The sequence below is a fragment of the Bactrocera neohumeralis genome, chromosome 4 (genome assembly GCF_024586455.1).
Source record: "Bactrocera neohumeralis isolate Rockhampton chromosome 4, APGP_CSIRO_Bneo_wtdbg2-racon-allhic-juicebox.fasta_v2, whole genome shotgun sequence".
NCBI classification, from domain to species: Eukaryota; Metazoa; Arthropoda; class Insecta; order Diptera; family Tephritidae; genus Bactrocera; species Bactrocera neohumeralis.
The window spans coordinates 75,191,171-75,206,368 of record NC_065921.1 but is presented as its reverse complement, the minus strand read 5'-3'; the positions used below and the strand labels follow the sequence as shown (position 1 = coordinate 75,206,368).

Sequence of the window (15,198 nt, the reverse complement as noted above, 5' to 3'; positions counted from 1 at the left end):
TTTTTAAAATATTTTCACTTTATATATAGAAAATTTTTAAATTAAATTTTTCACTTCTTTAAGTTTTTGCCCCACCCTAACACTTGTACATACATGTATATTGGCATATAAATATATGTGCTCAACTTCGTATATATATTTATTACATGCATAAAGGCGATATTTTATAAAATTAATCTGTATTATTTACATCCACTGCCGGCTGCGCTGTGATGTATGGCTGACAGGGCGTATACGCAATTTAATGGCTTGTAGGCGTGAAAATGTGCGCTTTACGTGCTGCAGATAAACTGATACGCACACAAATGCACGCGTGCTTCGGCTGCTTAATTACAAGCCCGGTCGTGTTGGTTATTAATGAGGTTTGAAAAGGTTTATCATGTGACGTTTTTTAAGTGCGCCATTCACCTATATCACCTCTAGCACTTCACATTTCACATTACACTTGTCACCGGCTTATACAGCAGGCCACAAAGTTGATATAGGCAAACGGTTACATTACATATACATATATGTAGGTATATGTGCGCACTTGAGGCGCTCAAACGCGCTGCCGCTTCAATGGCGCTGCACTAAAGCTCGACTTTGCACTTGTACATAGCATATTTATATCGTTATTTCCCTTACTGGCGCTAAATCAGCGCTTTAAACATGCTTACTGCAGCCTCATTTCAGCAATTTATTAGTTCAAGTGGCTGCACGTGTGCCTCAAAAGGCGCTGCTCGCCCTCCAATTGCTTATCTTGGCGCTGCATTAGCGGCATGCTATATGTTACGTATACGCCCTGTACACCCACATATTATATATGCACATATTCACCTTTATCAGCGCGGTACACTTGTTATAGTAATGATTGTTGTTGTTTTTCATTGGCAACACGCAAATCTAATTAGACGCCCAGTCAACGCAAATAACTAGTTTTCGCCCCTTCGGGTACATAGTTGCATGGCGTGTAACGGTGTAGCCGCGCAGACATCGTTATGTAATTAATTATAAAGTTTTTGCCTTGTGAAATACTTGAAGGCTCAACGGTGTTTTTGAAATGAGCCAGAAATTACTTAATTGAATTGCACACACACGCACACAGACATGCTTGTTGCAGCAATTTATTGCAAATATGTGTGTGTGCGTGAATTTGTTAGCATAGATTTTCGCTTGTCACCCGCTGGCAGTTATGTCTTTGTCGAAATAACATAGTTGGAAAATCACACAAAATCAAATTTACAAGCAAACTGGAATTATGCCTTTGTTAGGCGTAGTAATGTGCGGCAAGCAGCGCCATTTTACACCTGAGGGTTAAAGCATTAGCTATTCTTGTAGCTATCTGACATTCGCCTTGGCGGTTAACCGCGCATATGACACAGCGAATATATCAGAACCTCCTGTCATGTCAATATCAATGACTTGAGATTTATCGATCAGCTGAGTTCGCCACACAACTTTCATGCAAATCTGATGTAGTCTACCGAACTGTTTATATCTGGAAACGTGCTGCAATGGATAATGTATTACCTTAGAACTAACTGCAATTTTTGGAAGTTCTTCCGTTGAACTCTTCTCTATGATGTGTATTGGCAATAGATACCACAATGTTGCAACGATGGCTTGGACGGGCTAGTAACAGTTTGCTTCTGTTGCAGTTTAGAGGTATCAAGCTAAGCTTTTACTAGTTATTTGGCTATTCCTTGCTTCTCAATAGCATATAATTCAAAAGGGAAGCCTTACAAGATGAGTAACAACCAGGCTTCCGGCTTCTGAATATCCCAGTCACGAATGGAGCCTACGGTTACCAGATAGTCTTACTTGCGTAGCGGCGGCTAACCGACTATCCCCTACACTCGTAGGACCATATATGAAACAGTACAAAAACAATATTATAATCGTAAAAGAGTCCGGCTCTACTAGAAAAACGACGTAGTGAACTAGTTGTTTCGAGAAGAGAGTCGCTATAGCCAATGTTGGGGAGGCATAACATGGCAAAAGGCTGGTAGCGGTCGACAAGAAGGACATCACATACAGATTGAGGGAAGGGATCTACTAAGAATTCACGAAGGTTAAACTCATTAATCTACCAGTCAGATGCCGATGCTGTTGGCAAATTATATGGCTGAAATCGAGGAAGTTGCGAAGGAGTCCTCGAGTGACGTCAAAAGTATGGATAAAGGTGAGTGTTTCTCGGGATCTGAGCTTGTAGACACATTTTTATACTCTCGCAACAAAGTTGCTAAGGAGAGTATTATAGTTTTGTCCACATAACGGTTGTTTGTAAGCCCTAAAACTAAAAGAGTTAGATATAGGGTTATATATACCAAAGTGATCAGGGTGACGAGTAGAGTTGAAATCCGGATGTCTGTCTGTCCGTCCGTCCGTCTCTCCGTCCGTCCGTGCAAGCGGTAACTTGAGTAAAATCTGAGATATCATGATAATTGGTACACGTATTTCTTGGCTCCATAAGAAGGTTAAGTTCGAAGATGGGCAAAATCGGCCCACTCCACGCCCACAAAATGGCGGAAACCGAAAACCTATAAAGTGTCATAACTAAGCCATAAATAAAGATATTGAAATGAAATTTGGCACAAAGGATCGCATTAGGGAGAGGCATATTTGGACGTAATTTTTTTGGGAAAAGTGGGCGTGGCCCCACCCCCTACTAAGTTTTTTGTACATATCTCGGAAACTACTATAGCTACGTCAACCAAACTCTACAGAATCGTTTTCTTCAGGTATTTCCATATACAGTTCAAAAATGGAAGAAATCGGATAATAACCACGCCCACCTCCCATACAAAGGTAACCGACTAACAAAAAACGTCCGAAACACTAAATTTTACGGAAGAAATGGCAGAAGGAAGATGCACCCAGGCGTTTTTTGAAAAATTGAAAACGGGCGTGGCGTCGCCCACTTATGGACCGAAAACCATGTCTCAGGAACTACTAGACCGATTTCAATGAAATTCGGTATATATTCTCGTAACACCCTGATGACATGTACGAAATATGGGTGAAATCGGTTCACAACCACGCCTTCTTCCAATATAACGCTATTTTGAATTCCATATACCTAGATACCTTTTCTGTATAATACGAGTATATAGATACATTAGGAACCAATGATGATAGCGGAGTAAAACTTTACACAAATACGGTATTTGAAAAATATGTAAATGACGGATAATGAAATCTCGATTATCACTTTATCATGCGAGAGTATAAAATATTCGGTGACACCCGAACTTAGCCCTTCCTTACTTGTTTTTAAATATATGTATATCGAGCGGAAGTTTTCAAATAACTCTCAAGAAGATGCAGACAACTAATGCGTCTTCTTCAAGTTAATCTAGGTTATAGCAAATTAGCTTCTGTATCACTAATTAACCACATGGCAGTAGAGAAGCCTGATTTTGTCTCTATTTAGTAGTCATTAGTTACAGGGAGCTTTTGCGGGAATAGGCAGACGACATGGGGACCTGGACTTTCATCGGATCCAAATACTTTGTAAACATGGGAGTTTTAGAAGTTATCTTTACAGATTCCACAATTACATTAGTTCGAATTGTACGACGTGTACAGAGTATATAGAAGAATCTGAATATGTATTATTTGATTGTCTTCGCTTTTCAAATACAAGGAAAGAACTAAAAACCACACTAGATGGTAGTTTACGTCTGAGAGCTTATAAGGAGAAAAAATCGTGGTAATTTTTAAATTCAGATAATTTTCCCAGCTCCGGCTGCTACATGACGCAGTATGGCGGAAAAACACGAGAAATAGCCTTTGCGGATTCCCACGCTCCTGAACGTGGTAGGCGCGTGATAGATGTTGATAACGAGAGTCTTGACGTGCTTCTGTGTGATCCATGCGACTTCATACCCCTAGCCTTAATACCCTTTTAGTGGCCTTTGTAATAAACCCTTGTGTTTGAGAAAAATTGAAATTTCCAGTTTTTTCACATGGTCACGGTTTGGGAAATTATTTTTATTTATTTTAAAAAACAAAATGTGTGAAAATAATCATAAATTCAGGACCTATTCACTTTTGCTCGATATGACCACCTTTTGCCTTAACTATGGCCTTGAGACGGTCAAAAAACGAATCGCAAGCTGCCCGAATGTGACTTGCCGGTATTTTGGCTCACTCACGGACAATGGCTTTCTTCAGCATCTCGAGACTGGTGTATTTTTTACTTCGGACCTTGCTCTCCAAAATGGCTCAGAGAGAATAATCCATTGGATTCGCATCTGGTGAATTCGAGAGCCATTGTGTGATCGTAATGAAGTTCGAACGTTGTTTTTCAGCCATTCTTGGTTCACTCGCGCTTTGTGAGACGGTGCTGAGTCTTGTTGAAACGTCCATGGTTTGCGACCGAAATGTTTGTTTGCCCACGGCTTCAAAGTAGCCTCCAGAACACTTTCCCGATAATATGTCGCAGTTTCTTTGACGCCAGGCTCGATGAAAACAATTGGAGAGCGCCCAGCTTCGGTGACAGCGGCCCAAACAATTATTTGTGGCCGGTGCCGCCTCCTGGTGGCCAACCGATGACTTAGATTCTCGTATGAACGGTCGGTCAAGTAAACGCTATCGTTGTGAGAGTTTACGAATTGCTCAATTGGAAAACTGTTTTCGTCAGAAAACACAATGTTCGGAATTTGACCGCTTACGGCCAAGCGAAGCAACTGCTTCGCTCTCTCAAGTCTTACTTGTTGCTGCTGCGGTGTGAGATCATGAGCCTTTTGGAACTTGTAAGGCTTGACCTTGAGCTCATTTTTCAATATGCGTCGGATGCTGCGGTCGGATATTTTCAGTTCTTTAGCCATTTGATTGGCACTTCGTCGTGGATTTCGCTCAAGTCGCTTCTTCACTTTCCGAACCATCTCACGTGACGTTGCAGTCTTTTGATGACCACCTCCATGGCGTTTTGCCAGTATCATTGTAACGAGTGATGGTGCGATAAACAAAAACTTTATTCACATTAAAGTGTTTGGCTCACGAACAATTGCTGGCTGTGATTTTCCAGCTAAATATAAAGCAATCACACTATTACGTTTGAGTTCCATCGCTGATCACTTTTTTTGCGTTCACTTTTGGCAAAACGCTTTGTTACACTTGTGAGCAATACACCGAACTGTCATTCAGCAAATTTATAAACAGCTGATTCCAGTGCGACAGCAGCGCGAACGGTCTGAAGTTGGTTGCACTTCGAGTGCCGGACCCTGTAAAAATACCCCGAACATGGCAGATTAAGTTTTCTACGAATCTAGTCTGTCCTGCAGTTTGCGCAAAAGACTATGCCCGTGTTGGATAAGTGCTTTCTGAGCCTGCACTGACCTCTATATATAGCGCGACAAGGTGACGGAATTTGTTACGGGGGAGGTTGAACATATCTCTAAACCTTGCCAGGTAGTAGCTTGGCGTGGCGCCCCCTACCTCTTCGTAGTCGTAATGCCGTACGTTGTAAGAAGGGCCAGTGGTGTGTCTTCCCATAAGGCCCTCATTTGTTGAAACGATATTATCTTCCCGTTGCCAAAATCCTTTGCTGCCATTAGCAGCATTTTGTGTTTCGCTGCCTGTTTGATTACTAGATGCTGTAGCGTGAGCTCTAGCATGACTTCAAGTGCTGCGGTTGGGCAAGGTGAGTCTTTTCTGTGGCGATAGTTGTAGGCCTACCGGAGACTGCATTGCCTTCGATGCCCAAGTAACCGCTCCATAAGTGACAATAGGCCTAATGAACAGTATACAGCCACCTGATGACACTTGGCTGACAGCATCAGGATCTACCGGCTAGGCGTCTGCATATCTTGAATGGCTTGTTGGTTTCTCCTTCCCAACAAGTGTCGGGGCCTCATTTCCGGAAACGATTTTTGCTTAGTGGAAAGGACGACGATTGTTTTTGACGCATTGATGTCTAAACCTACTGTATAGCTTTTAGACAAACTGAATAATCGAAATCGAGTGCTTGTATTGTAAACTTTAAATTTGAATAAGTAGAAATTATGTAACATTTTCTTGTAAAAAATATAACAACTCTACCTTCGAGATGAACTGTAATATCAAACTCTACAATAAAATTCAAATTGATCCCAAAATATTATGAAGTTTTTTTGCTTCAAAATTTGTTTCTGTGACAACTTGTTACTTTTGATTTTCAACTCTTTCTTTTGTTTTCATTTCTTTCAAAAGAATAATTTATTCTGGACAAATAATAAATAAAACTGAAAATTCATACACATTTCTGCGAACCGAGATAATTCGCTCAAATTTCCGTACAAAATTCGGCCAGCATTTGGAAGACGTGAAATTTTCTTGTTCCAGTCGCATTTCGCAGTAAAATTTCCAACATTAATTCCATCAGAAAAACCGCAGTCCGCAGCGCACGTCGGCTGCGGCATGTACCCTCCTCCATCTCCAACAGTCTGGCGCGCATTAACTTGCTCAAGAGCCGCATGCGTCTGCCGAACAACAGCGAGCGCAAGCAGGAGTATATGGCGCATCGTGCGCGTGTGCAGAACGCCAAGAGCGTGGTAAATAGCCAGCCGCCGATGCGACTAGTGAATCGGCCGCGACGCGAAATGTCATTCACCGAGATGATGAACTCCGTGCGCACAGCCATACAGCGGCGCAGCAACTCGCGCACCTTTACCACGGCGCCCACCTCGACAACACCCTCGGCCACGGGCACTACGAGTATTTCGACTGTGGCGACTACGGCCTCACGCACAACGCCGCCGGCACGTTTTGGCAAATCGCGCATCAATATGAGCAACAGTGACACGCTCGGCAGCTACGAACACGACAAGTCCGCGATGCTCTTGTACGACTGCAAATCGTGCGGCGCATTCGGCTGCTGCTGCATCTGTGGCGGCGCCGGCGATGGACGACACTGCATGGCCTCCTGTGTCGATATGCATGAGAAATTCCCACAGCACCCGGCCGGCGACATTTGCGAAGAAGGACGCTCTTCATGCAACTATGTGCCGCGTTGTCATAGGGGGAGCTTCAGCAGTAACAGCGGCATTGCCGTTATTGGTCAACACGGTCCACATGTGCATCACTTCGAGTCGCCTTTACGCAGTTTTCCGGAGAATAAAAACCAAAAAGTCAAGCAAACGTCGTCGGCTGAGCAGCGTGCCGCCTATCAGCATGCACGCCTGGCCATGCCGTTACGCCACTTTTGGCATCGCATCACACGTAAAGAATGGAACGATGACACGCGCATACCACCACCACCGCATCGCTCCTCTTACGAACTGCAGAGGGGCCAACGTAAGCGCTGCGTGCATCACACATCCTCCAAAGACTCCACAGAAAATACACAAAGCAGCGCCGCAGCAAGCCAACTTATTACGCGCGATGAAAGCAAGCATTCCGGCATACCGCTGCACGTACTTAAACGGTATCAGGACATCACAGTCTCAACGGATGAGGGTATGTTGCGTCGCTTGCTGCGTCCACGCATCTTCTTCGATCTCGAAGTTAAAGGCATACGTCCGTTGGGTCGCATCGTCATACAGCTCTTCACCGAGGCCTGTCCGGAGGTGGTGCTGGAGTTTGTGCGCATGTGCACCACAGAGAATGGCGAACGCATGAGCTTTACGCGTCTCTTTCCGCCGATGTGGCTGGAAGGCGAACTGGCATTGACCGACAATAAGACGCTGACGGCTCACAGCATCGAACATGATACGACTGTATTGGATCACGGTAGCGGCGCTGGTGTCTTGTCGTTTCCCAGCCGCTATGTGCGTGGCAGCAAGCGGCGGTTTCTCAGCTTTTCAATCAGTTTCAAACCGCTGAAAGTGCTCAATGGCAAACGCATCGCTTTTGGTCGTGTGCGGCGTGGCCTGTGGATATTGGATGCCGTGCAGGACTATGGCACCAATAGCGGTAAACCGCAGCGTGATATAATCGTAACGAGTTGTGGCATGTGCAAGTGACAAAGCTCAACTTACAGCGTGGTTGAGGTGGTTGCGTGGTGTGAGAGTTGGTGCTCGATCGTAATCGACAGTCTGTTTAACAAATTTCGTTCCAAATTGGAATTCAGTTTAGAATGCTTTAAATTGTATTTCGATTTGGTAATAAAATTTGTAGATTATGAGAATTCTGTGTAACTTTGCCTATAACTTCTCCATTTTGTTGTTCTTTTGGGGCGGTATCTTCGGCAAAATTTAATCTATAATAACTTGAGAAAGATGCCAACTCAATGGATGGCCGACGACTCGAAAATGTAAGGTAATCTCAATGAGCTTCCGAAAGGTGTTGGATAACCATCGAATCTAAGAAATTGTATTAATGTTTCTATGCTAATTCTGGATCAGTTTTCGACTTTTTTCTTTATCAATCCAGAAATCGAAGATATAATATAACAGCAGAAACAAAATAATGTGCTCGAGAAAAAAGCGAATCTCTTCTTGATGAACCGATTTTCCATCAGCGAATCACAACAAAAGCGATCCATTTCTGAAGCGAACAATTAGTGGTGATAAAAAGTAGGTCACTTACGACAATGTCAAGCTAAACGCTCAAGGTCGAATCGGAATGAACCGGCGAATTATTTACTAAAAGCTACTCCACTATGGCCAAACTCCTAAGTGGGACCGGTAGAGTCAACAATTCGACCGTCTGAAGTAATCAGTTACTTCAAGTACCCCAGCAAGTTTGTTTCTGCTGCTGCTGCCTCTGCTCCAGCTTCTGATGCTGGCGCTGTTGCCGAAAAGATGGAAGAAGCCAAAAAGAAGGAGTCGGACTCCGAGGAAGACGACAGTATAGGTTTCGGTGTCTTCGACTAAACTACCCAAAACTAAAGATGAACCCGTTCACACTACAGTCGGATCTACGTAACCGGAACGGACCCGGATTTTTTTGAGGCCAAGGACTGTAACTCGGAAATTTTGCCGTTACAACAATAAGAACAACCATAAGTTGCACAAAACCTCAAAAATTTATTCCCGGCGTCCGACCAAGACACATACAAATGAGGTATGAGACAATACCTACAACTTGCCGGCTCATGATTTTAGACCTTTGCAGCCAGACTAGTGTCACTGCGGGCATGATATCATACTCGACCTCGTTAATAAACTCGTGATAAGCTGGCAATGAGACCGAGAAAAGGAGAGCCATGAGCAACTCAACACATATTTTTTATTCCATAGTAGAACCAATGGTTCTTGATTAACATTTCCTACGGCGAAATCGATATATTCATTGACGGATCAAGTAGTGAAACAGGAACAAGAGTGGGCTTCGTCTATAGCAATCTGTACACGTACAAAACAGTTATTCAGGCGAAAATTTTGGTAGCAAGTGGGCTTCAGCTGTAACGAGTGAGTCCTTAGACATCCTAGTGGATAGCAAAGCGATAGCAATGCCATCTTTAGCGTCAATACTAAGTCTCATTGTGTTAGATTAGGCAAGCAGGTATTAGCTAGGTTTTAGTAGGGTACTTGGTTAATATCATCTGGGTACTCGCTCATTTAGGAATAAAAAGAAATTAAAAGGCAAACGAGTTGTTTGCTTGGAGGCAGATGGAGTCACAATTCCGTTTAGCTGTCGTGGGCCATTCAGTGGCTTCAAGGGTTGTTTGAAGCAATGAACTCTAAAAACTCACGTCTTGGAATAAAACCAATACATGATATCCCACAAAGTTACTTTGAGGAAGTGTTGACGGTGGACAGACATAAACTCCTACTTCTATGCAAAAGCCTGCTTAGTAACATTGTTGGGGTTGTTACAGGGCACCTACCTTTATGATCCCGCATCCAGAAAATGGAAAAAGTGGATTCAGCGGAATGCAGAGTATACATAGAGGATGATGAGTCGCCTGTACATTAAGTAGGCGAATGTTCAGGCTTCAACCGGATCAGAACAGTTATTTTCCACGGTTCCCAATACTCCAATTTAAGAGACATTAGGCAGCTGGGGTGGAACAGACTCAGGTGTCTCACCAAATCCACGGAGTGGCAGGAAAAGGCTTAAATTGCTTACAACCCCGGAGCTCAATCGGCCTAATGCCGCAAATACTGATGGGGGTAGCTATTTCAGCACTCGCCAGGTTTTTTTCGGAGTGTAGTCTTCTCCAGCACCTTCCACCGTATAGAACATTACGGCCTTAACTATTGTTTTATAGACTCAAATAATTACCTTTCATAAGAATCCCTATCGTTTGTCAATGACTACTCCGCTTCTTCGATATCGAGGAATGAGGATGATCCTCTCGAAGCAAGAGACAAGAATGTGCAAGGCCATTCCCATTGACTACCTTTGAAATACGCATGCTGTGCCCTTGAAATTTAGTGGTGATTAAAAATTGGTCACTTGTGAGAACGTTTAGCGAAAACGCTTGCGGTCGAATCGCGGTGAGCCGAGGCCAACAGTGGGCTGTCCTGAATTGGCGGTCAGGAAAGTGTTGCTTTATATTTGGTGAGATTAATAGGAAATCATGAACCAATGCTGTATTCCTACGTTCTTAATACGGACCATTACAGCCAACAAACTGCAACGTCTGTAGTAAGCAACTGCCCAAAAAGGTGCCAGTTGTTGCCAATTGTATTCCACGAGCACAACGTTTAGCAGCACATATCGATAATGATTCGCCAGAAGTTTCGAAAACTTGGTTGGAAGGTTCTAATGCATCCATCTTATGGTTCGGACCTGGTGTCAAGCTCTTAATACCAACTTCTGTCTATGGTGAATGATTATGCCGCTGTAAAATTCGCCTCGAGAGAAGGTTATCAAAAAACAAATTTCTCGACAATAGGTGTAAAGGTTTCCATGAGAGTGGCTGATCGGTTCTGTCAAATTCCTTAGAAAGCTAAGTATAAATCTGCTATCTGTTGGATAGCTCCACATGTTGGGCAAAGGTTGAGGTACAGTACAGAACATTTTTTGATTGAAGCATGACGTATTCTGCTATTAGCTGCAGAGATCTAATGTCAGAGATTTTCTTACGGCTTAGATGAGATTTCTGCCTTTAAAAGGATCTGCAGAAGACAGCAGTTATCAGTTGCAATTTTTTAACGTTTTCAACAAATCAAACGTAGCAATCTTATCGGCACTTCGTTGCCATCAAATCACTTATACATCCCCTTGGTCCAATAAATGGTACCTTCAATGAACCGTATGAAAAATTGGAAGCATATTGCAGAGGTCGTTAAATGCGAATAAGTGAAGTGGTCTCCTTTCTTAATCGTGTAAGGAGTTGAAGAAATGCAGCATTTGAAAATTTTTTAGTCCCAATTCAACTATCTTTTAGACTGCGTATTTATGTAAATTCGTGGTGCCAAAGCGCCTACACGAGCTACATATAACTGGTAAGTGGTAAATTCAGTTATAGCAAAAACGAAGAAAGGCAAAAACACAATTACCGTAAGCGCGACTGCTTGCCTACAGCGTTCGCACGCATTACACCAAAAATAAAATAAAGAGTTGCGTGGTTTTTTTGCCAATTTAAATATTTTCAGACACCACACTCCTCCCCTACATGTCGCTCCTACTTAGCGCTGCTACAGGTGACTTCTGTGCTGACAGCTTGGCGCCAGGGAAATTACATTTTTGCTTGACTGCATTTACATGACACTCTGCCGGCGAATGAGTGTGAGTCCTCAGCAGGAAGGCACTCATATGTACGTGTGTTTGACGAAAGGTGTGGCAATCGGCGCATTTGTGAGACAGCGCGGAGTCGCAAAATTGAGTTGACGTTGACATCAATATCGAACGGCAGGCGTCGGCATACTGTCAGCATTACATTTTGTCATTTGAGCGGCACTGTGAGTGCAGCTATTGATGGGCCTGTTATAGACTCTGTCGTTGCCAAATAAGCGAGCTGAGCAGCGCAGCAGTCGCGCTGCCAGATGTTTCAAGCGCATAACAGGTACATGACTTTAGTGAGGAGACGCAAGCGGCTGAGTTGTAATGCCGATACTTAATGGCTGCGCTTTTTCGACTTTTTCGTCTTTTCTTGTTCACTTTGCGTCCTTTTTGTTTGGGAGATTTCTGAGTTTTCCTCTTTCGCTTCCATAATATGCGCGCCAATCACTTTATTATTGACGCAAATACAAAGAACCAACGCGTAAATACAGTTATACTATGAGGCTGCTGTGTGCTCAAGTGGCATAAAGTTTTTGCATACTCAGAATATGGTGCGCCCATTTGCAGTTTTTATTTGTTTGCAAGGCCTTGCCTTCATAAAATCCAGCATTACGATAGCGTTTTATTTTATGCCATTTTTATTGACAACCACTTGAAGGGATAAAAAAAACGGGTAAATCGCAGCCGTTGAGGTTTCAAGTATTCGCGGCGCTTAAGTCTCATAAATAAAAGGTTAAGTGCGTTTTATTCGAAATCACTTTAAAAAGAGTTGTAAAAGGAATGTAAAAGGGAGCTTGAGGATCTTAACTACAAACCGTCAGCTGTTCAGAGAGAGACCTCTTTCCTTTTTTATCGAGGTCTTGTGAAAACCCGTAACAAATTAAGAATACTACTAATAACTTTTGTCCGGAAAGTAATAGGACTGATTTTCTTCCGCCGCGACTGTACTTCGGAGCGTGCGCGCATTGACTGGATTCGGTAGGGGGCGTTCCTAGCTAACGAACGTGCGGCTGGTCAGTTGCCTCCGAGCACCTGGAAAGTCAGGATAAACATTTTCGGGCGACGTGTTTCTGTGAGATGTTGCTTTAGCAAAAAGTGGTGTGTTTCGGTAGCACCAGGCCATTTTGGAGGGCCGGGAAGCGGTCGCTGATAAAGACCGAGCTGGGAGACCTGTGACTTCGACAAACAACGACAATGTGAGTCGTGCGCGCAAAGTTTAGAACTCAGACCGTCGACCTACAGCCCAGTTGTGGCCAGCCGGACTTTTTTTAGTTTCCTTGCCTGAAAAGGCCAATAAAAGGCAAGCATTTTGAGACGACAGAGGCAAGCAGCATGCACCTCGGCTCTCAAGGCTATTCCGGAGATCGACGCGGAAGGAACTTATTTTGAAAGTTTTTAAGAATTGTAACGATTGATTCTATAAATTTTTTTAAATCGACTCAGTCCTATTACTTTCCGGGCAAACCCTGTTCTATCTCAAAGTTAGAGAAAGAATATCTTCATCTGTTACTGGATCTAACATCCTATTTCACGACAAACTTGCAATGGGTTCCAGGCATGATATCACTGATAACTGTGAAGCAGATGAACTAGCCACAGCAGGCACTACCCTACAATCAGACTGTGGCAAAGAGAGAACTTATCTTCCTCAGGCCAGTAGACTAGAAACGCCATATAAATACTATTGCAGAAGATTTCAGGAGGTGGAAGAGTAGGAGACTATACAAAGAAAAGGAGGAGACTATGAAACATCTTCTAAGCGAAAGGAAATGTCTGTATAGGAAAAGAATCGCAATTATTGGTCGAGTGTTTCTTGACAAAATTTCGGAGGTTGCACAGATAAAACTGAAGAATTTCCTCGGAAGCACGGGCTGGTTCAGACCGGAGACAATAGAGTGAAGGCACTTTCGTCATGGTGGCATACGATGACTAATAAATAAATGATATGTAAATAGAGCGTCTATTGGTTACTGTTCTGCATGATTACATAGTCTCAATAAGACACTGTATTTTTAGTTTTAATTTCTTCATTTCTGACCGACAAACAAGGTTTGTATCTACCTATATTATTGCTCCTCAACAGCCTAATTCTTTACGTCTTTAGCTCAAAGATGTCATTGCTGTTCAACCACGTCTTTTGGATTAAGACATCATCGGCTTCGTTTCTTCCCAGACGGAACAAGATATTAGCGAAGGCCGCCTTGCAGAAGGAGATTAATATCAAGTATTTTCAACCTCCAAACTCCTCTGCAGAAGTGTGAGCTGCGCACTGACATCAATACCGCCGTCGTCCTAATCGAACAGCAGCTCGAGACACCATAGATACACGTTTCTACTTCAGTCCGCGTTTGGAGTGATGGTGCCGAATTCCATGTCCGATTGGTGTATGCTATGGAAGTCAAATTTTCGATTCAAATATCAGTTGAAAAACGATTTTAAGTGATATTATGTTTAGCTCACGCATTTATAATGACGATTGGTTAATTTATTAACATTAACCGTGTAGTTCTAAGTAACCCACTTCGACGATGTATCACAAATTCACGAATTTAGATATTTTCTGGAGTACGAAATGGACTTGTCTTCAGCAACTTTCACAACAAGGAGACTTGATTTCTTGTCGTCTAGTTTAAACCACTTTGTGAAACACTATACATAACATTTGATCGTAAGACCTTGCTTTAGCAGATTTAAGCCAGATATACTTCGCATCATATAAAGAGAGGACCATGCATTTTGAACCTTTGTGTTTTTCTTGTTACTCTCTGTATTTCAAGAGTCAACGTGCCAAGATTTCGCATTACTCTTTCACCTTTCTAATTCTATAAGGGACATGCTTCTATGGGCTGAAATATCGAAAGCTGAGTGCGCCTTTACGAAAAGTAGATTCGCGGAATCTGCACTTCAGTCGCTAACCTTAAATATCGAAAAGTGTCTAGAGCATAAGCAATGTGGTCTGGAAATGGTTCTTGACATAAGCAGAGCATTTAAAAACTTCTCCGCAATCATGAATAGTCTGTAAGCAGCGGTGTATAGAGCCCGCCATCCTAATAATGGGTTGTCAAAAAAGTCTTGCGGTATTTTTATTGATTTTTTGTTTTTTTTTTATGGAAATTGAAATGAATTTTTGATGACTCATGCCCAGCTCTTGACCGATGCTACGGCTGCTACTATGCCGGTCTCTTTCGACCAATTCAGCGATTTTATCGCAATTTTCGACGACAGGCCTTCCGGAGCGTGGCGCATCTTCGACCACCTCTACACCAGAACGAAAACGTTGAAACCATTGTTGTGCGGTGGAAATGGAAACTGTATCGGGTCCACAAACTGCACAAATTTTATTGGCGGCTTGAGATGCATTTTTGCCTTTATCGTAGTAATACTGTAAAATATGCCGTATTTTCTCTTTATTTTGCTCCATGTTTGCGACGCTATAACTCACGAACGACTTAAAAGAAACGACAATCAATCAAACACGTGTTAGTGCGTGAAATGAGCTTTCCAAAAAGGTATAGCCATGACCCGATGCGACGAATAAAACTAGAACTACGCGCATTCAGCGCCAACTAGCGAAAATACCGCAAGACTTTTTTGACCACCTATTATGAATTAAGGCTC

General features: G+C 42.9%; 2 protein-coding genes across 4 annotated transcripts in view; one reads left to right on the top strand and one right to left on the bottom strand.

Moving 5' to 3' along the window:
• Window positions 1-15,198, bottom strand: part of LOC126756675 (uncharacterized) — a 382,720-nt gene that overhangs the window by 97,047 nt on the left and 270,475 nt on the right. The window lies entirely within an intron of this gene.
• On the top strand, window positions 6,132-7,991 carry LOC126756685 (uncharacterized). The gene has a single exon (XM_050469927.1). It carries the CDS (start codon window positions 6,441-6,443, stop codon window positions 7,926-7,928), a length of 1,488 nt encoding a protein of 495 aa, XP_050325884.1. The 5' UTR covers window positions 6,132-6,440; the 3' UTR covers window positions 7,929-7,991.